Here is a 21,842-nt window from a genome sequence, read left to right as displayed (position 1 = left end):
TTCCGCTCTCAATGCTTAAATCCTTGTAGCAGCTGCAGGCTGCAGCACCAACGGACTAGCATAACAGAGAAGTCAATTTCATAACGACAACCAACAGTATGTCGTTCATGGTCGTAACATGAGGGTGGTGATGGAACAGGCGTAGATTGGCTTGAGTTGTTCCGGATATTTCAGTATCTCTATCACCTAATTATCTAGTTCATCCAATTTTCATTTAAAAAGGAATCATTGTTCATCCCTTTGTTGATTAGTCAGATTCAAACTCCTCTATTTGAATATAAATTCTAAAGATACCAGCAGAACATGTTGGAACGTCTGGTAAGAAACCAGAGCTTGGAAGAATGATTTTTTACTATGTAAATCCAGAATCTGTCTCTTCTTTCTCCAATTTCTTCTCGACCGCAACATCATTTGGGAGATCAAGCCCAGAAGGTATCTTTCCTGGATAATTAGTTGTCGAGTCATCTGAACCTGCCATACTGGCAAAAGAAGAGAAATCATTATGAATCCTGAATGGGACGGAGTTTCTTGTGGTCGTGAAGGGTTCATTAGCTCACCTTCTATCAACAATGACCATAGAACGAAGCTCACAATTCGCAAAGCTGTAAGAAGATGTTGCAAAAGTTATTTCTCATTCACAGCTGAGTTAATAACTGATTCTGCTTCATGAGCCTATTAATTATTCTTCAGAACTGCTAGATGCAGTCGGCACATGTAAGCGAGATGTAAACGGTTGTACGGAATGAATAAAAATAATTATAAAAATAATTTTTTTTTTTTCATGTGGATCTTATATTAATTCATATTTTTTAAAGCGACTGCACGTCACTTGCACAACCACGATTGCAAATATCATTTCTCATTATTATTTGAAGTAGTTATCTTATAACTGATGCTCTACCCAAAGAAAAAAAGGCACATGCTAAGATATACACATGTATGCACACAAAGGAAAATAAAATACATGGAATTTATTGTGTTACAGCTAAAGGATGAGAAAAATATAAATTTTACCGCAGATCGAGGACATGCAAAGATGCATTTGTACTAGACATTATCATTATGCAGTTTCTTTTTTCTTTTTCTTTTTTTCTTTCTTTTTTATATTCGTTAGTGTCCTGATCAGTTTGCGTGCACCTCAACTAATTTCACGGGACTTTAAAGTTAAACGGCGAAATAAATCTCCAATAGCCTTGAGGGGACTTCATTATGCAGTTTCTCAGAACAAAAAAGCATTAAGCTATAGTAGAAAAAAGCCAGTGGAACGTTTATGGGGAAAAATTAAAGGAAAAAACTCGTGTAGGGATTATTGTATCTTATGCACCCAGGAGAACATGGGGTAACACTCTAAAAGGAGCTCCATATAAACTGAGTTCATGTTTCATGTTTGAAGGGGGCGAGTCATGGTATCTCTAAAATAAATGAAAGGAATCATGGGTAGTTACTGTTTGCATATTTCTTTTTTCACAGAAGGGTGACAGTCATTTCCAAACGAAGTTAGGGTATGAAACAAGAATCCACTGTGGGTAACAATTGCTATCTCCTTCTCTTTCCTTGTCCACAACCTGAGAAAAAAATTCAAAGAAAAGCTTGGGTCCAACATACAATCAGGTCAAAGTCATATATGTTATAAAACTATCGAAAAGGAAAGAGAGAGATAGATTTATTATAGAACTTTCTAAAAGGAGAGAGAGAGATAGAGCTCAGAGAAGTTATGAAATTTAAGAATTTCTTAAAGAATTCAACGATATATATAGGCGTACAAAGGGATCTATGCTAGCTTACTATGCAGTACTATGCTGGTACTGTGCATATGTCGGCCATTCACTATGCTAATTACTATGCAGTACTATGCTGGTACTATGCACTGTGCTATGTCGGTCATTCATTATGCCAGTTACTATGCAGTACTATACTGACACTATGCACTGTGCTATGTCGGCCATTTACTATGCCAGTTACTATGTAGTACTATGCTGGCACTATACTAACACTATGCACTTGACAACTAGATAAATGTGGTCATACAATTTAAGATAGTTTATAACAATATATATTTATATATATTTATATGCTTACAGTGCTATAACAATACTCTAGGGGGGAAACTGTACAGCTAATCCGGAACCATTATATTGAGAAAATCAATCCAAAACTTGTGACTTTAGATACTTCTTGAGATCCATTGCCCCTTTAGATTCATACCCCACAAAAGTTAAGAAGGAATCATGAAGAGCTCTCGAAAGATATTTTGTTCTCGCAAAAAAGAGATCTTTCAGTTCAACCTCCTAGAGACATCTCTCTGTTATGGTATTCAGTCACCGGTCATTGTCCTCTCTCTCTCTCTCTCTCTCTCTCTCTAGTGTGTGTATATATATATATCTAGTTGGTTTTTGTTCACTACGGGTGGGTGGGGGTGGGTGAAGGCTTGTGGGGGCTAATCAATTCCTGGCATCCAAATGTGGGCACCTGCCCACGAAGGACGGTGCCAAGGTTTGAAGGCCTAAATAGTCCCCCAACCCATGCAGAGGCGAGGGGCGGACAATGACACCCCTTTATCCAAAGAATGCTAGTAACACCCCCAATAAGAAGATATAAATGATACTCTCTATGTAATTGGCTTGTTAACATTTAATTATAAAATTAAATTAAGTTACAAATAAAACATTTATCATGTCCGTGCTAAAATAAATGTTAAAAAGGCAAAATTAAGGTTTGAAAAACCATGATTACGTTAGGATTGATTCAGTGAATGGGGTGATTCAACGGGTTGAATTGGAAGATTCATAACTTTGAATAGAGTATTTCAATGTTGATTAAAAATATTAAAAACCACATATAATGCAGTTTAGACATTTAATATCGTGTATAAAAAACTTTAAAGCATAAATTCATTGACTGATTTCAATAAAAATGGTTTCAATAAACATGTAATGAGAAATGACATTTGCCGTTCTAAAGTATGAAAGCCGTGTAAACTCTCTCCGAAAAAAGTTGATAAATTTGGGACTACGTGAAAAAATTTATTTTTTAATTATAAATTTCACTTTTTTTAAAAAGAGTGTACGAGACTTGCATTCACTAATTAAGACTGTATCTAACGTTACTCGTTATCTATTTAACTTCAATTCTTGACATTTTTTTTCTTAATAAAAAAATAATATAAATACCATTTAGTTATAAGTACATGACAAATATATTTTATGCACAACCACAAATCTAATACAAAATACTCATTCACTTTCTAATTTTTTGTTTAACTAAAAAAAAATAAAGAATTACATGTTTTATTTTTCAAATTTTCTGCAATTATTATTGAATATAATAATGAATAAGTTAATATATGTTTACTTCTATTATATTTTTATACAATAAATTATTAGATAACTTAAAAAATAAATACAATTTTAAATTTGTTGAAATTGGCTAAAATCGATCTAAAGTGGTTCGGTATATAATTAAAAAAATTTATTAAAATCAATTTAGTGACCGATTTAATTTGAACGGTTTGAATCGAATCAAACTATTTTTTTAGAGGGTTGGGTAAGATGGTACACCAAATACACTGTTTCAACAACTGTGAAAATTCTGGCCGTCTCTTTCCATAGACTGATTTGGATGGTAATTTTTTTTAATTTATTTAATTTTATCTCAATATTTAAATATCATAAATATAAATTATTATTTTTTATCTAATTATTATCTAATCGCATATCATTTAATTATACAAATAATTTTATTTTATTTAATCATTATAAAACTTTTAAACTATTATATAAAATATAATAAATAATTTAATTTTTTTAAATTTTAAAATAAAAAATAATATTAAAATATTATACTCTAACAATATTTTATTTAATTTTCATATTTTTTTTATCTTATATACGTTATCAAACGAGTTTAAAACTTTTCTAACTTCAAAATAAAATAAAATAAATAATTTAATTTTTTCAAATTTAATATTATTTTTCTTTAACTTTATTTTTAATATTTATTTTTTAAAATTCTATAAAATATTAATTTAAAATATTTAATTATTATGTAAAATTTATTTAATTATTATTCATAAATTATTTCAATATTATTTATCAATCATTTCGTCTTATTCCTCTTCGTAGAGGCTCTATTCATGAATAGAAAAATTTAATTACAAATATAATTATGCATTCACATATGTAACAATTTAATGTGATTAATTTAAAAGTAAATTTTATTAAAAAAAATATTAATTTAAAATTTAAATATAAATAAATCAGTATTATTACATGAATTAGTATACGACTTTAATTATAGGTAGTAAAATTTCGTTTGATTACACAAATAAAATATTTTAAATATTGATAAATAAAATATTTTTATAATATAATTTTTTTAATATTAATTTTATATTAAAATTTAAAAATTTTAAATAATTTATTATATTTTATATAAAAATTAAAAAAATTATAATAATAAATTAAGATAAAATAAAATAAAATTTTTAATTTTGTCTAACCAATCCGAAAATAAACTCCAGTACCGAGTGTCGCGCGCGCTTAATTCCTGGTAGGGGCACGACCGTACACTCTTCATCTTCAACGGCATTATCAAGAAGTCGGTTCTGCGGTCCCGCAACAGCAACCGCCGGCCAACAAACAATTTAGCGAGAAACGACGTCGGCGGATGAGTTGTACAATGAACGCACCTGATGCCTTAGCCGACCTGCCACCATTTAAAAGCGTCCGGACAAACGAAGCCCGACCCGAGCTGTCGCATTCCACACCCCAACCCCCAACCACCTGGGCTTCAACACCAACTTCGGTAAGCAATTTGGAGCTTCTACGCTCCCATCCATCCGATCGAAACAGCGAACCGGGGCCGTGGGTGGGTGGTTGGTTCGGGTCTGGTTGGCTTGTATCCGACTTGTTCGACTACACACAGTTCTGAAAGACTGAAACTGAAATAAATTTGGGGAGCATTGACTGCACCTCTACGTCATAGTAGTAACGGATGGCTTTTCACAGAATGGATGGCCTTTCTCCATTCTGTGAAAGGCGAAAGCAATTAATCATATATTAAATGCCAAAGAAAAAAGACAATTGCTCTACGCTTTACTAAAGTTGCGTTTCAGCAGCTCAACCACCCCATTGACCGCTTCGTATCGCATCCTTTTCACCACAGTCTAACTAGACTCCCTCTCTTTGTGCCAGGTTCTGTTTTGCGCATTTTGACGATTAATAGCCTCTTTGAAGGAGATTAAGCGATTGAAATTGCAATTCTGAACCATTTTCTGGTTTCGATTTCAGTAGCTAAAGATGGGAAAGAAGCATGTCATGGTGCCGGCCCAGGAGGTTGACTTATCCACCGTCAAGTACGAACCCGAATCTATCCAAGGTCGCTTACATGATCGAATTTCATGTGCAAACTTTGTTAATTGCGATCTTTGTGTGATAAATTTAAAAACTGTATTCTGATTCATATTGAACCGAAGCTCAATTACTTTTTTTGAAATTTGGTTTCAATGGCTCGCAGCACCGCATTTAACGGGGTTCATATTCAAGGTTTTTGTGAGCATAATTGAAGCGCCGGTGATAGGCTCCCTACTCATATCTTACTTGAAGAAGAAGAATAAATTCATCGAGGTCTGTTTTTGTTTTGGTTACTTCTTAACTTGAATTTATAATTGCCAGTGTATTTCCAGCTGTAGGAGACTGAATTTGCAATTAACAGTTGTTGCGGAATACGGTGATACCAGAGGCTCCCATGTTTAAACCTGAGTTTCCTCCTCAAGGTTTTTTTCCCTCTCTCTCTCTCTCTCTCTCTCTCTCTCTCTCTCTCTTTTTGTGTGTGTGTGTGTGACAATATTAGTTCATTTTCTTTGGTTAAAGTTATGACATATTTTGTGCGTCTATATAGATATGTTGTTTTTGTTCTTCTGTGTTGTTCATCTGTTAATTTAAGTAATCGCTTTCTTTACTAAAGTAAGTTTTTTGGGCACGAAATGATTCAATGAGTTTGATCTAAAATTAGAACCAGAACATGGCGTTGTCACCCTCCATGAGGACGGGCAACCAGAAGACCGAGTTGAATCGGCTTTGAAGTGTCTTCCAGATTACGATCTTCCTGGCAGCTGGAATGGGAATCAAGATCCACCATTCAAGTACTGGAAGATCCGTGATTATGCTTATGCTTATCGGTCTGGGCTTGCGACCCCATCTATAGTAAGTTTCTATTATTTGCTAGTAATCGCGTTCATTTTCACCTGGATTACAACAGGAAAGTTCCCATTTCAATATGTAGGTGGCAGAGCGCATCATCCCAATTATCGAGGAGTTCAGCAGTAAGAAGCCCCCGCAACCATTGTTGATTTCCTTTGATGCTGAGGAAGTCAGGAAGCAAGCTGCAGCGTCTACAAAAAGGTTTGAGGAAGGTAAGGCTGAGCTGTGATAGTTTTATTCAGGCATATGATGCTATTTGCAGGTTTAATAACTATAACAAGTAAGTCCACTTTAATGTAAAATTTTATCATGTATAATTGTGTTGACTGCAGTGGAAATATACCCCAGTTAATAATTATGGCATCTTTGGATGTTGTTAATGCAGGAAAACCGTTATCTATATTGGATGGGATTTTCATGGCAATCAAGGATGATATAGATTGCCTTCCTCATCCATCTAAGAGTAAATGGCTATGGATTTTTTTTTTTTTTGAAAAAAGTATTTGTCAGACTTTATTTGATGTATTAGCAAACTCACAGTATCATTTTATTGTGACAGGCGGTAGTACATGGGTGCATCAGGTTCGCTCTGTCAAAAAGGATGCGGTTTGTGTTTCAAGACTGCGAAGCTGTGGTGTGATCCTTTTAGGGAAAGCAAATATGCATGAGTTTGGCATGGGTACGACTGGAAATAACCCTAATTTTGGGTAAGTTTATTTCTTAGCAGTTGAAATAATGCAATTTTGCAATTTCAATACTGATGTTGATGTTTGACATGAACACTATGTCTATGGCAAGGTGATATCCAACGCTTTTTAAATGACAATTATCCGTGCAGTCAGACAAATTGATGGTGGATAGTGGATGTGTTATGTGTGCCTGAGAAGTGTATACGTTAAGATGTCACATGTGAATGGGATTATTTTCCCAAAAAATTCTTTAATTTTACTTTGTTGAGATTTGCAATAGCTGTCAAGATTTTCAGTTTTAGATCTAATAATGTACATAGATGGTGAAAACTTCACCTTTCTGTTAAGTTGGTAATTTCCGGGCACCTTGATAGGGGGGAAGGAAATGGGTCAGTGGGTTGGGTTCGGGTTGGATTTTTCTTCAGAGTAGTGTGCCAGACACTATGCTTGTAACTGGGCTGGGAAAATGCAACCTGGAACCAATTCAACCTTGGCAGGGCTTGAACTTTGAATGTAGTATAGTTAGTTATCAGGTTGGTGGGTTTGTGAGTTTTGCTAGGGTTTTAACTGTTTACCAGCGATGATTGGATCAACCTGAAACTTACTTAGGGTCCACTTAATCCCAACTCTGACCTGTAAGTAGTTTAGTAATTTCCGGTTTCCAGCTGTTTGGTTATGCTAGGCCTTGGGAAAAAAACTTCTAGTCCAGCTAACATAATCCTATCTCTCAATGCACTGAGCATGTTAGTCTTTCCAGATAATTATTTTGCATAATTTTTCTCTTATTACTTATAAATATATGTATATATATATATTTTGCATAATTTTTCATTTGTAAAATATTTCCACATGGATGAACTGACAGACATCAGCAAAACTTGAGGAATTGTTCAATTGTTATATTTTGTTTCAGATAATGGAATCTCACTAGTATATTTTGTTTACTCTTTCTTTCATAACCTTATAAGTACATGCATACTTATAATTTCTTTCATAACCTTATAAGCCATGCATACTTATAACTGAGAGTTTTTAATTTCTTTGGGGACCAGTTCCTTGTTTTCTCCCTTCCCAGTTTAGACAATATTTATTTCCCTGATTTATGTATTTTGAAGTGCAGAACAGCAAGAAATCCTCATGCACCTGAAAGGTATACTGGTGGATCTTCCTCAGGTCCTGCAGCAATTGTAGCTTCTGGACTATGCTCTGCTGCACTTGGAACAGATGGCGGAGGTTGTGCAAATAGAATATGTTGGCTGCACTGTGATTATCATTTCTTATTTGCTAATTTTCTATGCTAACTGTAACATTAAAAGGCAGGTTCAATCCGTATTCCTTCATCCCTCTGTGGTGTAGTGGGCTTCAAGACAACGTATGGACGGACGGATATGGAAGGGTAAGCCTTCCAGCTGTGGGATCGAGCGCAATGATATATTGCTAGTATATCTGGGCCTTATGCTTTTACAAAATAGATATTGCTCACTACTTGAAAATGAAAACTACATTTTCCAGATTCTATTGTAGCGTCTGATATATCTTTTATTTAGCAGTAAATTTATTATTGGAGTTATCCTGTAGGTCAACCCCCTTGGAAAAAGTCACTGTGGTTCTTGTGTAAGGATGGTAGTTGTTATGATTATTATAATGATTCTCCCCGGACCAAGGTAGAAAATATTGAGAAAAATAGACAATTCGCAACCACTGATAAATGATTGCTTGAAAAGTTAAGGATTGATAATCCTTTAAGAAATCGAATGGATTCGATCTTAACTTCTACATACATGAGGAAGGTAATAAGAAAAAGGAAAGAAAAAACTTTTAGTGAGGCAAGTAAATTAAATATGTGGTAAAATTTAATTTACACTGTGTGTAAGAGTATGAAAGGCTTAACTTCTATATAAAAAAAAGAAAAAAAGAAAAAAAAAAAAGAAAGAGTATGTAATGGCTTAAGCTCCAATTAAAATATGGTTGGCTTAGGATCCAATGAGTCTGACTAATGCTTCTGCCTCAATCAGTGCAACCCTTGCAATAAGGCCAATAGGAAGGGCCAGGAGTCCTCAGTTATTCACTCTCTAAACGTTTGGCATTAATGTACTGAAGATACTTTTTATGCTGTAGGAAGATATTTTTATTTTTTTTATTTTTTAAGGATGAATGATTAAAATCATTGTATTTGGGGCCTTTTCTTTGCAGATCATTATGTGATGCCGGGACCATGGAGATTATTGGACCAATTGCGTCAACAGTGGAGGATGTCATGCTAGTGTAAGCATTTCATGCTCGTGAAGATGTTCATCAGTACTCTGGCTTGTTATGAATTTCATCCTATTTTGGTTCCTAGCCTGGGTATATTGTTGATGTATTTTCAGTTACATTGGAAGACATCTAAGTTCTGCATCAATATTTCTCTCTCTATTGCTTAACTCTTGAATCATTAAGACCTCCCAAATTGGAATGTCCATTTTTTAGGATATTATGGATATTGACTTAACTTGAAGTGCATAATCCTTTTGCTCATAGTATCTATTACTTGCAAGTATGTCATGGATTCCTGGTTCTGTACATTACATCAGTGTTTGATGCATGCATGTTACAAAATATTGGCTTGTTTAAGTGAGAGGTTAATAACCATTTGGTTGAGAACACTAGCTATGTTCCTTAATTTGATCTCATTGCACTATAATTTATCAGGTATGCAGCAATCTTGGGATCCTCTCTTGCAAGTAGAAACAGTTTACAACCGGTAACTTTAGTAAACCTTGTTACCTATCAAAATAGCATACACGTTTTTACTTGTTGAAAAACAAAAATTTACAAGTTCACCTTCTCCATTTATCTTTCTATTAAGGATTGGGTCATTTGACTAGTATCTCATGGTTTGTCAATAAAAGAATATCCCCTACATCGCATGTTGTTGATCCTATTTAGATATCCAACATTTGAAGGGGACATCATCTAATGCATTGTTTTTCACATAAAACTAAGTTTCCAATATTACCCTCCTTAATTTGAACTCAAATAAAGTCAAGGAAAAAATGGGTGTAGACTTCTTGAATGGAGGGCAAGTTGGGAAGGTAATTAAAATCGTGTCCATTGACTTTTCAAAGGAGGCAATGTCCCAAAATAGAATAGACTAACAATATATTTTTTTTGATCGTTAGAATAGACCAACAATATGAGACAGGGAGTGCGTAGCAAAAACATAAAAAGAAGATACATGCCCCATTGATTGCAATAAATTCAGAAGGGGAATTCATAATAGTTCTTACAGCTCATCATCATTCCAATCATGCATTTGCATTGACTGCCGATTTGTTTAATTTGTCTAGAAACAAGTTGTCAGTTACTTCACTGGTTCTCATTTATTTTCCCAATTCAGTTTGGATTATGGCTTAGTTGAGTTACATGGCCCTTTTTAATTTCTTCCAATTGTTCAGGGCATTTAGTTGGAATGGTTATCATTTTTGTAAGTGGAATTAGTTATTTATATAGCTTGGTATAGACATACCTATGATATCTTTGATAGCTTTTATTCCTCTAGAATGTTAATTATGATGCACCTTTGTTAATTTATTTGAACTGTGTATCACATTTAAATTTAACTATACTTTGATTTGTAGTCCGCACCTTGTTTGCCAATACTGTCAGCACACGACAGTTTAAACGCTTTGGAATCATTGCAAATTGGAAAGTATACAACGGTAATCTCACATTGGTTTTCACCAAAGTGGATGAAATTTAACTGCTTTAGATATCAGACGTCATTGTAAGAGTATATGATTTTTCTGCTGCAGTGGTTCAATGATGTAAACTCGACTGATATTTCTGATAAGTGTGAAGATATTCTAGGTCTGCTGCGCAGAACTCATGGTTGTAGAGTAAGTGCATTATGACTACTATGCACTTTATAACAATTTTACCATTCACCCTTGTATTATTTAGTTTTGAAATAAAATGGCTTTTTCTGTCCTTTGACATGCTAATAGTTTGCTCTGATAATACATTTAAACTTGAGAATTAAAATGCTCATTCAATCACACTGGTTAGATGCTTCATATTTCATGTATTATTTTTCAAGATGGTGGAGATTGTTATACCTGAGCTCCATGAGATGCGCAATGCTCATCTTGTTTCAATTGGATCTGAAATGCTGTGTTCCGTGAATCCTGATTGTGAGGATGGGTATGTTTCTTTGCCTTTGTCGAAGGAACATTAAATAGTAGGTTTATTGTATACTGAAACTGGAACAAAGACCTTTCTACAAGTTATTGGAATTTTTCAGAGTGAGTGCTATTATTATCCCAGGATGACATTATTTATAAAAAAGACAGAACTAATGGTGGCATTATATTAAATTGATATGTTCTCCCTCCTTTTGTCATTCTGAAGGAAAGCTGCAAGAATGACGTACGATACTCGTACTAATTTGGCCCTTTTTCGATCGTTTACCGCATCAGACTATGTTGCTGCCCAGCGTCTCAGGTGAGTCATAATAACGATCATTTACTGCATCAGACTATGTATGCTGTTCAGATAATTGATTCTTCATAATTTATATCAGAACTGTCTAATCCTTACAAGCTTCCTTAGTTTACATGGATTTTCAGGAAGGTCTATGATGTTTCATAAAAGAGGGATTGATTCTCCCCCTTAAGTAGATATGTGACCTTCAGGGTAGGAATCTAGCGAGATGAAAGGCTTATCATCTATCTCCCACTTTGTATCTCTAATATCTACACACTGCTCCATAGATGTTCATTTTCTTTCCTTGTTCCCTTTTCAAGGGATTTTTCATGATTTGTACTGGATGTGAAAGCCTAGTAAATTAATGACTGATTTATTTCTAATCTCGTGCATGTTAAAAGCTACAGTACCTTTCTTTCTGAAATGCTTCATTGAATTTTCCATCTCTGGGTGAAGCTAGATTAATACAAAATTACCAATGAGAACTTGGAGAGCTCTTTGGAAAAGCCCAAAAGCGGGTCATGAGAATGGGCAGAGTGGTCTTGTTTCCTACTTTTTGTTTGTTAAGACATGAAAACATTGTTTTTTATTGCTCGAGTTTTCACAGTATAAAAGACCCAGATGTCTTTTCTGGATATATTTATCTACTATTTATGGTTGTTCATAAAGTATCCAGGTGCAGGGGCACCCTATTCCTACCATGATGTGTGGCACCTTGATCAGGCCTGATGGACCTCCAGAAAATAGTTCCTTCCATACATTTTAGGTCTAGTTTTTCTTGTTCATTCTTCACACAATGAATGATATCTTATCTTCAGAAAGCTCTTGTTTTGGATTTCATTTTAGATGCATGATACAGAGAACTGGGGGATGCTGATTATATGCTTATTGATCTTCTTTTCTTAGAGACCCTTGGGGAAATATCTGAGATACTTCTTCGATATATCATGCCAACTTATGTTAGATGTTATAGATCTAATTTTACCCGTCCACTTTATACAATGGTTTACACCATCATTTTCAGGAAAATATGGTTTAAATGTCATAGACATAGAACTTTAGAAATATCTAGCGCAGTTTATCATCTATTACATCCTCATTTAAGACTGTATTATAGCAAGTGAGATACTCAAATGCTCCTTGCTTGGTCTAATTTAGAAATGTTATTGATTTTTGCATCTACTCTTCAGGCGAAGGATTATGTACCATCACATGGCAATATTCAAGAACGTTGATGTCATAGTGACCCCAACAACTGGGTATGTAAGCTTAACTTATCACTTTGATAATAAGTGCAGCTAACGGATCAGATCATTATACATATTTAATCCAATGGGGGACTGGATTTGGATATGGACTACTACAGCCCATCACTGTGGTACTACAGTTCTTTTCTGGCTCTTTTTTTAGAAGTACTGAATAAATATCTTCCCTTTTTTTTCCGGTTTTCGGTTCCAGTAAATGGTATCACTCTGCTTTTCAAGGAAAATACTAATTTTAACTGGGCACTTGTTTACTTCTAATTGGTTATCATGTGTAACCTGCATATGATATTTTTCTTTGAGATATTGTAACTGGACAGATTTGCTTTCTTCTGCATAACAGCATGACAGCTCCCATGATACCTCCTAGTGCGCTTCTACATGGTGAGACAGACATGCAGGTTACAGGTCTGTTCATCAAAAGATTATTCTGTCACTTGAAAAGTATGAATTTGAAAAGTGATTTTTCATCCAAGATGATTTTTCAACCAAGATGATTGTTTCCAAATCTGCAACTGAAAAATACTCATTATAGTCCATAACTTTGACCCGTTGTTAGAAGGCCTCAATGGGCCAAATATGTTTTAGAACTCCACAGAAGGCCAAGAGACCTTGTTTATCCCACGAGACCAATTTACGCATCTATCATTTCATCCCATTTAGCATGTTACTCCAGGTACGAGCATATGTACCTCTTAATGCCCTTAATCTGAAAATAGCACCTAAGCTACGTGGAGCAAGTGGGATGTAGTTATGTCACTGCATGAGATTCTAAAACCTTGCAAATCTTGAGATGGTTGATCAAATTCTAAAGCTACAATTGACCATATGAAATTTTAAATTAGGCCATGTCTCTTTTTTGTTATTTTCAATTGAATTATCTCCAATTTCTAAAATTCGAGATTGTTCATTAGGCATGTTCTGGTATTGTAGATTCAATTATCTCCAATTTGAAATTGCAAAATAGGCAAATGGCCAGTTTCCCTTTTGTCATCAGAGATTCTCCATTTTATGTCTCTTCATGTTTCCTGGTACATCTGCTTTGTATGCATAGTTTTTACACCTCTTACCATTTTTAAAGTCTCCTCCTCTTGTTTTTCAGGTGATCTTATGCGGTTTATCCTTGCAGCAAATCTTCTTGGACTTCCTGCCATTTCTGTGCCTGTGAGTGATGCATGTCTTATTTTTAAACTCATATCTTATTGTTGTATTGTTCACATACGTATTCCCAGCAGTTCACTTTCATTCTCGGTAAGTATGTGTAGACTTCCACCTACATCATCAATTATGAATATTTGTGCTTTCTACAAATGTTGCAAGAATTCCCACCGATCATAATGCATTTAGAAGCAATATCTGTAAAATTTTAATCCGAAGAGTAAGAAATATAAAAAGGAAAAAAAATGGAAATCCAAGTGTGGGTTTTTTCTTGATTTTTCTGTTTCTTTCTTAAGTAGAACATAAGGTGCTGGATAATTGGAGGAACAATCAATATTATGGTACTCTGAAATATATATGGATGTCTAATAATGTAAATAAACTGTAGCCCTACTTCCCAAGCTGGGTTGATGTTGAAATCTCAAATAACTGATTGGGTTGATCAGTTGATGGGTTGGTGGCATTTTGTTTCCCCTTCCATACCATATACTAATTAGTAAGCAATTTATTATGCATACGATCCTAATGGAAAACTTCTTTCACTTATTTTGACCTTGAGAAAGCACTCTTTAATCTTACCCTCACCTATCTCTGTAAGATTTACTTCCTAAATTATGTTTAAAAGCACTTTCTGTTTGTTTTAGTGTTGACCTTTAAATTATTCTTCTTGTTTTCTAAAAAAGAAAAGAGAATTTGAACGCTTCGTAAAAATTCAAACAATTGGTATTTGAGCTCTCTAGTGTTGAACCCAAGCCTTAACGCATAAAGCTAATTTTAAGGAGTTTGAAGTCAATCTTGTACTCTTATTAATTTTTTCTTTGGCACAACTCCAAGGTGCTTGATAGCCCATTACATTCAATACCATTCAAAGCAATGGCATATGACCAATTAAGAATTTTGGATTGTCTGTGACCACCTTTGATGTTCACTCTTCTGTCGCCTTATTATCTTATTGTGGATCAATATTATAACTTTCAGGTCGGTTTTGATAAACAAGGACTTCCAATAGGTTTGCAACTAATAGGCCGTCCATGGGGTGAAGCTTCCCTTTTGCGTGTGGCTTCTGCTATAGAGGTATCATCAGTTCTTATATATCATTAAGGGAAGGAAAATTGATAATTTCTAGGGCATGCCGTGACCCATATCTTCTCATTTTTTTTCAGGAGCTGTGTGTAAAGTCCAAGAAGAGGCCTGTATCTTTTTATGACGTTCTGAAGACTAACTAAAGTGCTGCCTCTTGCTGCTCGTGATAGCCATTTGTTAAAAAGCAATATGTCAGGATTCTATGCTAATTGGCTCACTTCCAACATCAGTTTCCTCGGTGAAATTGATCCGTTGTGACAATAACTATCCATCTTCTATTGGATAAGTTGTAGACGTTTTCATCAACTTCCTAGAGGTTTGTATGTAATGGGCTTAAGCACGAGACTCGGTCATGTAGTTGTCATGGAAACAGATAAAGAGACTGAATTGCTTTGAGAGTCAGGTTCTCTTGTTTGCCATGTTCATACCTATTTCAGAGCACACTCGTAAGTTTCTTGTTGCCGTTCCGCTCTCAATACTCTAATCCTTGTACCAGCTGCAGCACCAACAGACTAGCATAACAGAGAAGTCGATTTCATAACGACAACAAACAGCACGTCGTTCATGGTCGTAACATGAGGGTGGTGATGGAACAAGCGTAGATTGGCTTGAGTTGTTCCGGATATTTCAGTATCTCTATCACCTAATTATCTAGTTCATCCAATTTTCATTTAAAAAGGAATCATTGTTCATCCCCTCGTTGATTAATCAGATTCAAAACTCCTCTATTTGAATATAAATTCTAAAGATACCAGCAGAACATGTTGGAACGTCTGGTAAGAAACCAGAGCTTGGAAGAATGATTTTTTACTATGTAAATCCAGAATCTGGTTCTTCTCTCTCCAATTTATTCTCGACCGCAACATCACTTGGGAGATCAAGCCCAGAAGGTATCTTTCCTGGATAATTAGTTGTCGAGTCATTTGAACCTGCCATACTGGCAAAAGAAGAGAAATCGTTACGGATCCTGAATAGGACGAAGTTTCTTGCGGTCGTGAAGAGTTCATTAGCTCACCTTCTATCAACAATGACCATAGAACGAAGTTCACAATTCGCAAAGCTGTAAAAAGATGTTGCAAAAGTTATTTCCCAATTCACAACTGAGTTAATAACTGATTCTGCTTCATGAGCCTATTAATTTTTATTTGAAGTAGTTATCTTATTACTGATGCTCTGCCCAAAGAAAAAAAGGCACATGCTAAGATATACACATGTATAAACACAAAGGAAAAGAAAATACATCGAATTTATCACATTACAGCTAAAGGATGAGAAAAATATAAATTTTACCGCACATCGAGGACATGCAAAGACGCATTTGTACTCAGATATTATCATTATGCAGTTTCTTTTTTTCTTTTTTTGTATATCCGTGGGTGTCCGGGCTATATCTTGCGTGCACCTCGACTAATCCCACAGGGCCTTAAAGTTAACGGCCAAATAAACCTCCAATGGCCTCGAGGGGACTTCAACACAGTTTCTCAGAACAAAAGAGCATTAAGCTATAGTAGAAAAAAGCCAGTGGAACGTTTATGGGGAAAAATTAAAGGAAAAAATTCGTGTAGGGATTATTGTATCTTATGTACCCAGGAGAACATGGGGTAACACCCTAAAAGGAGCTCCATATCAACTGAGTTCATGTTTCATGTTTGAAGGGTGCGAGTAATGGTATCTCTAAAATAAATAAAAGGCATCATGGATACTTACTGTTTGCATATTTCTTTTTTCACAAAAGGGTGACAGTCATTTCCAAACAAAGTTAGGGTATGAAACAAGAATCCACTGTGGGTAACAATTGCTATCTCCTTCTCTTTCCTTGTCCACAACCTGAGAAAAAAATTCAAAGAAAAGCTTGGGTCCCACATACAATCAGGCCAAAGTCATATATATATATTTATATGCTTACAGTGCTATAACAATACTCTAGGGGGGAAACTGTACAGCTAATCCGGAACCATTATATTGAGAAAATCAATCCAAAACTTGTGATACTTCTTGAGATCCATTGCCCCTTTAGATTCATACCCCACAAAAGTTAAGAATGAATCATGAAGAGCTCTCGAAAGGTATTTTGTTCTTGCAAAAAAGAGATCTTGAAAGACCTGATAAGTTAAAACAGTTTATATTGAACAATATAAGATTAGGGGATGTCTGGACACAAATATGAGATATAGAATTCTCAAAATTCTAAAAAATTCTCATAATTTCATTCTCAAACATCTAATAACTCTATTCTAAGCCCTCTACATCACACACCATCTACATGGTATAATTTGATTTGAAAAATAAATTTTAAAATTTAAATCTTACAAATCAAATTATGCCATGTAGATGATGTATGGGATAGAAGCCTTAGAATAATATTGTTCTCAAACATCCCTCAAACACAAACATTTTTCAATTTCAAATCTTCAATCTTTTCATCTAATCATTACCTAATCATTATTCAAACGCAAAAACCAATACAACTTTTACAAACTTCAAAACAAAACACAAACATCAATACAACATTTACAAACTTCAAAACAAAAATAATATTAAAAACTTATACTACAACAATTTTTTAATTTTATAATATTTTTATTAAACTTTTTCTCTCTTATTTTCTAAAACATAATAAAACATCTTAACTCAAACAATTTCACTAGTATTCACAGAATACTGAGATAGTCCAAGTGCCCAAACAAGCTCTAAAGCTAGCTTTACTCTTACTTATAAAAAAAAGATTAAAGCTAGCAATCCTAGAAAAGCTCGCGGTCAATTAAAATAAAGTTTGTCCTCCTAAGGGTTACAAGTTAAACTCAAAGATGATAGCACATTAAACAATCAATTGCAGTTTCCATGTAATTGGTGGTTGAAGTATAAGTGAGGTACTGTTTGAATGCATTTAGAGGCTAAATGCATTGACCCAAATCCAGAGTTCAGATAGTGAACAAAGGTCATCATCACCAGTTCATGAACTTCAATCCCCTAGCTGCAACTTCGTCCTTTGTCTCTCTAATATCGGCCTTCCATAATACATCTTCGTCATTTTCTATCTGCATAGAAATCTGAAAGTTATTCATCAGGGAATCCAAGGAAAAAACGAACGTTCACTAGTAACTGTATTGCTGCCTCTAGATCTACTTTATCAAAGTACTTGCCAGAGAAAAATCAATTGCAGGGAAAAGGAACTGATAGTCACTGATGTTTCTCCTTTTATCACAAGGGTGAACTCCCTGCAACCAGAGATATACAGAACAAAAGTAGCTTTAGATATCATTCAACGAGCAGTTGGGCATTACCTGCTGCAAGGTCAAAGGCTCTTATCCATACACTTCGACATAGTTCAGCGTAATATATTTTTTAATAGGTCATATTTCAGCGTACATATTATATGCTATCTAAATTTAGATTTTGAGTGCCCTGCCAGTGGTGGCTAGGTGGAGGCTAAGTTGGTTCTCCAAATGTGAGCTTTATAGCATGGCTGGTTATTCACATTAGGTTCACTACTGAAGATAGACTTCTTCAGTGGGGACATTTTAGTGATGTACATCGGGTTTTTACCGGGACTATTGCATGTGCATATCGTCTTTTTATCAATGTGGTTTTCTAACAGAATTTGCAGAATGTCGATGTCTCAAACAATGCATTTATCATTAAGAGCCACTGTAATAAGCTTTTGAGCAACTCATATGCCATGTGACAGCTAGCTGTTTGACCAGTTTCCTTTTTTCCCTGCGGTATGTTCTCTCTGTGCATTTGCATCTTGTACTGTCATGCTTAGTTTATATGAAGAAAAAAATGAATTCATCAGAAAAAAGTACTGAGCTCATTAGAAGTAAGAAAAATATCTATGGCCTAATATATATGAAACATGTCCTCGAATTGTCTCTGTACTAAGTTGAATCAGACATTTCTGAAATTTGCGCTGCTAAAATTAGCAAAACCAAGCCAAATTATCAAGGCACAAATGGAACAATTGACACTCTTGCCTACAGAAAGCATTTTCTTCCATGAGATACTTCCAAGATTTTAGACTCAATAGATAAGAAGTATTTAAAAGTAGTCTTGTAGGCATGATCTTGGGGTGGGTTTTACACTGCCAACAATGAAGTTACTCGGCCATTAACAATCTGATTCACTCCCATCTGATGGAAGGCAAGTGTAATTGCAAGAAAGGAGAATGGAAATATTCACATGACATACCAAATGTTCTCGACAATGCTCTACTGCTATGATTGGTGGGCAATTAAGACTTGAGATTGCAGCACGGCCACTATTTCCTGCATTTGCCACCATTAGAGGCAGTACATCCGCCTTATCTGCATAGCCCTCACCACCAAATACTCCAACAGCAGTTTGTAGAGTCCTATAATCAAGTGATCATGAGTAAAATGTTGACTTTTGTGACATAAATCATGAAATATGTCTTTTCAGGGAAAATAGCAACTAAAGAACCAAATCCATTGTCAAAAAGAAGCATATGAAACAAAACCATATATCTTTTACATCCAACCAAGTTTTTTCCTTAACTTAATTTTGAATTTTGTATATCCTCTCTCTATTGGAGTCTTTCTGCAAAACCATTGCAAACATGACCATAGTCTATCAATCCCATCAAACAAATAAATGCCATGGATATTTAAATTACTGTTCCAAATACAAGCATGTTTCAATACATTCCTTTAGACAAAGACCCTGTTTTTTCCTCTTTTTGGATGGTAATTATTTCTCACGAAATGAGGTGTGAATCAAACCCATGCTTGAATTTCATTTCAGCTGATTATATGATCCCATCAGAACTGCAAATTTTGGTGAACGGTTTGGAGTGCAACTTCCACAATCAGGAAAATAGAGTGAGAGTGAGAATCAAGATGAATGGTTGAACTTCAATTCAAGAAACAAAAACTTCCGCCTATCTTTTAGAAAATATTACTAGACATCAATTCAAATATCAGAACTGATTATGACTGAAAGAAAAAAACCACGTGAACGAAGAAGAACTACTTCTAAATTTAAACAGAAACGTGAAAAGATATCAATGAATGGCCATGAAGAGGATTACAATAAGCTGACATAACAACCTTAGCAATGGGGATGTAATGACTAAATCAATCTTCTTGGATAACCCACATGCACGAACGTGCTTTCGCAAATTATCAACCTGCAACAACAGCAAAAAAAAAAAAACTCAAAACAACATTTTTCGATGGGGTATGGTGATCTTTCCAGCAAGGGAAAAATTGTAGATAGAATTGTAATAATGACTTGCTTCATACCTGCTGCCAGCCTAGTGGAGTTAGGTGTGCATCAAAGTATTCAGGAGACAAGTATGCTTTGTAATTCTTATCTCCGTCTACATTGTGGATTCCTTGTCCGTGCCTCACCTGGATGTATGGTTTTAAAAGATCACAAGGCCTTAAGTAGCGAACAAAAGCCAAGAACGAAGGCAAACTTGAATGTCCTTCAGACAAATTTATAACAGGTTTAGATCCATGATGGACATTGTACATAATTGAAAAGCAGATTTGGGTACCAACCAGATGGAGAGTTTTGCATCGGTGCAATGGAAACAAACTTGGACCTGCACCACCATCCATGTCTGCAATTGAACACACTAGCTTTCAAGTAAGAAACAGGAAAATACGAGTACAAAACAATGGTAATTGCCTGAAAAACTTCAAGTAGAAAACGGATTTCAATATAACATTCGATTAAAACCATATATCTGTAGTGTATGTGCTTGTGTAACATGATCAGGAGACAGCTCAAATAGCATTACAAGGTGACGTCATATGGCTCGTGGCGCCATAGAACAACACATGTTCCCCTAACGACAACATTAGACCAAACAATGTGCCGCAAAATTAAAGTGAGTTAGTTCAGTTAGTGAGTGCTGAAAGCATGTATGGTTCAAGTCCAATACGTTTTCAACTAATAATTCCTTCTTTATTTTCTAAAATTTTCATTCCATACAATTAACAGCCTTTCTTTCATAAAAATGCAATTACCGCTTACAACATGATGGGAAACATATCTAACTAGTAAGGTAAATTTATAATTGATAAAGAAATCGACCTTGTTAAAACATACATAACTGTCATGTATTAGACAAGATAAGAACTTTATGGTCAGTTTAACATTTCCTAAACGAAATAAACAAAAACCAAAAAGAACCCCACAACTTCCATCAAATTGGAATATACAATATGAAACCTTGACAGATCAGACCACTATTTTCCTACGGGATTCATACATCAAGGAAACCAAACATCTGCTAAGCTAAATGGGAGTTCCAAAATTATCTCAGTCCTCCTCCTAAGTCACCACCTACGGGCTAAAACAACTTAAAGACATAGTTTTTTTAAGAAAGAAGAAATAAAGAAAGAAAGAACCATACGCACTAATTAAAAAAAAAAAAAAAAAAAAAAAATCAATAAAAAACCCCCATGGGAGGGAAGATATATGTTAGAGGGAGGGTCGTGGAAGGGAAGGTGTACCAGGAGAAGATGAGAGGCAAAGAGCCGAGAGATGAGATCGAAGCGGGTATGATTGAGACGGAGACGCGAGAGGAATGCAATTGGAGGAAGAGAAATATCAAATGGTAGAGAAATGCGACTGCGTGTACGTCTGTTAATAACTGAAAGGACTAAATATATGAATATTAGGAGTGAATGATTTTAATAATGGGCATGGATGGATCATGGATGGACGGACGGATGGGATGGGTGGGTTCCTCTGCTTCTTTACTACTGCTTCTCTCGTCCACTCCTCCTTTCTTAGGAAAATATACAACATCTGACTCTGATCAATCAAGGTTTGATGTTGTATATTCCAATTTGATGGAAGTCGTGGGATTCTTCTTGTTTTTCTTTATAACGTTGCACTTACTATTATTTTATAATTTATTTTTAAATAATTAATAAAATCATATCATTCTATTAAAACTAAAATTTAATATTCTAAAATTATCTTCTATTTTACGTAGAAATGTAAAATAGTTA

At 34.9% G+C, this 21,842-nt stretch overlaps 3 protein-coding genes across 10 annotated transcripts; 1 reads left to right on the top strand and 2 right to left on the bottom strand.

Moving 5' to 3' along the window:
• Positions 1 to 125: 125 nt before the first annotated feature.
• Positions 126 to 17,366, bottom strand: LOC122310990 (phosphoglycerate mutase-like protein 1). 2 transcript variants are annotated; one of them, XM_043125310.1, is made up of 4 exons: positions 16,741 to 17,366; positions 1,446 to 1,626; positions 558 to 602; positions 126 to 479 (listed from the first exon to the last, which is right to left on the bottom strand). In XM_043125310.1, the coding sequence occupies exons 2-4, from the start codon at positions 1,601 to 1,603 to the stop codon at positions 353 to 355; spliced, it is 330 nt and encodes a 109-aa protein (XP_042981244.1). In that variant the 5' UTR covers positions 1,604 to 1,626; positions 16,741 to 17,366; the 3' UTR covers positions 126 to 352. The 2 variants fall into 2 exon arrangements, with proteins under 2 accessions (XP_042981244.1, XP_042981243.1); XM_043125309.1 differs by lacking the exon at positions 16,741 to 17,366 and adding an exon at positions 2,058 to 2,269.
• On the top strand, positions 4,642 to 15,258 carry LOC122310982 (fatty acid amide hydrolase-like). Of its 6 annotated transcripts, none has more exons than XM_043125292.1 (21): positions 4,879 to 5,192; positions 5,289 to 5,353; positions 5,515 to 5,624; positions 5,713 to 5,773; positions 6,013 to 6,203; positions 6,283 to 6,412; positions 6,586 to 6,663; positions 6,760 to 6,907; positions 8,010 to 8,122; positions 8,210 to 8,285; positions 9,083 to 9,154; positions 9,581 to 9,632; positions 10,510 to 10,590; positions 10,684 to 10,767; positions 10,968 to 11,071; positions 11,279 to 11,371; positions 12,544 to 12,612; positions 12,959 to 13,023; positions 13,718 to 13,779; positions 14,752 to 14,847; positions 14,937 to 15,258. In XM_043125292.1, the coding sequence occupies exons 2-21, from the start codon at positions 5,311 to 5,313 to the stop codon at positions 14,997 to 14,999; spliced, it is 1,791 nt and encodes a 596-aa protein (XP_042981226.1). In that variant the 5' UTR covers positions 4,879 to 5,192; positions 5,289 to 5,310; the 3' UTR covers positions 15,000 to 15,258. The 6 variants fall into 6 exon arrangements, 5 of the variants coding, with proteins under 5 accessions (XP_042981223.1, XP_042981227.1, XP_042981226.1 ...); XM_043125291.1 differs by having other exon boundaries at positions 4,889 to 5,192; positions 5,289 to 5,376; XM_043125289.1 differs by having other exon boundaries at positions 4,642 to 5,192; positions 5,289 to 5,376; positions 6,586 to 6,907.
• Positions 15,504 to 21,597, bottom strand: LOC122310988 (phosphoglycerate mutase-like protein 1). 2 transcript variants are annotated; one of them, XM_043125306.1, is made up of 10 exons: positions 21,339 to 21,597; positions 20,379 to 20,440; positions 20,118 to 20,302; positions 19,923 to 20,002; positions 19,045 to 19,207; positions 18,000 to 18,074; positions 17,806 to 17,894; positions 16,564 to 16,683; positions 15,872 to 15,916; positions 15,504 to 15,793 (listed from the first exon to the last, which is right to left on the bottom strand). In XM_043125306.1, the coding sequence occupies exons 2-10, from the start codon at positions 20,395 to 20,397 to the stop codon at positions 15,667 to 15,669; spliced, it is 903 nt and encodes a 300-aa protein (XP_042981240.1). In that variant the 5' UTR covers positions 20,398 to 20,440; positions 21,339 to 21,597; the 3' UTR covers positions 15,504 to 15,666. The 2 variants fall into 2 exon arrangements, with proteins under 2 accessions (XP_042981240.1, XP_042981241.1); XM_043125307.1 differs by having other exon boundaries at positions 20,118 to 20,225; positions 21,339 to 21,587.
• Between the last annotated feature and the right edge of the window lie 245 nt (positions 21,598 to 21,842).

This window comes from Carya illinoinensis, chromosome 5, assembly GCF_018687715.1.
Source record: "Carya illinoinensis cultivar Pawnee chromosome 5, C.illinoinensisPawnee_v1, whole genome shotgun sequence".
NCBI lineage: Eukaryota > Viridiplantae > Streptophyta > Magnoliopsida > Fagales > Juglandaceae > Carya > Carya illinoinensis.
Note: the sequence above shows the minus strand (reverse complement) of the source record. Positions and strands in the feature narration are given on the sequence as shown.

What these genes read in the sequence shown, in the direction of transcription:
- LOC122310988 (XM_043125306.1), bottom strand. An exon ending in ATTACATCCCCATTGCTAAG is followed by an intron (nt 19,208 to 19,922) that starts GTTGTTATGTCA and finishes ACTTGATTATAG; the next exon opens with GACTCTACAAACTGCTGTTG. An exon ending in AAAAAAGAAATATGCAAACA is followed by an intron (nt 15,917 to 16,563) that starts GTAAGTATCCAT and finishes ATCTTTTTACAG; the next exon opens with CTTTGCGAATTGTGAACTTC.
- LOC122310982 (XM_043125289.1), top strand. Translation starts at nt 5,298, where the DNA reads ATGGGAAAGAAGCATGTCATGGTGCCGGCCCAGGAGGTTGACTTATCC. An exon ending in ACCTGAGTTTCCTCCTCAAG is followed by an intron (nt 5,774 to 6,012) that starts GTTTTTTTCCCT and finishes ATCTAAAATTAG; the next exon opens with AACCAGAACATGGCGTTGTC. An exon ending in GACAGACATGCAGGTTACAG is followed by an intron (nt 13,024 to 13,717) that starts GTCTGTTCATCA and finishes CTTGTTTTTCAG; the next exon opens with GTGATCTTATGCGGTTTATC.
- LOC122310990 (XM_043125310.1), bottom strand. Translation starts at nt 1,603, where the DNA reads ATGTTGGACCCAAGCTTTTCTTTGAATTTTTTTCTCAGGTTGTGGACA. An exon ending in AAAAAAGAAATATGCAAACA is followed by an intron (nt 603 to 1,445) that starts GTAACTACCCAT and finishes ATCTTCTTACAG; the next exon opens with CTTTGCGAATTGTGAGCTTC. An exon ending in ATGGTCATTGTTGATAGAAG is followed by an intron (nt 480 to 557) that starts GTGAGCTAATGA and finishes TTCTTTTGCCAG; the next exon opens with TATGGCAGGTTCAGATGACT.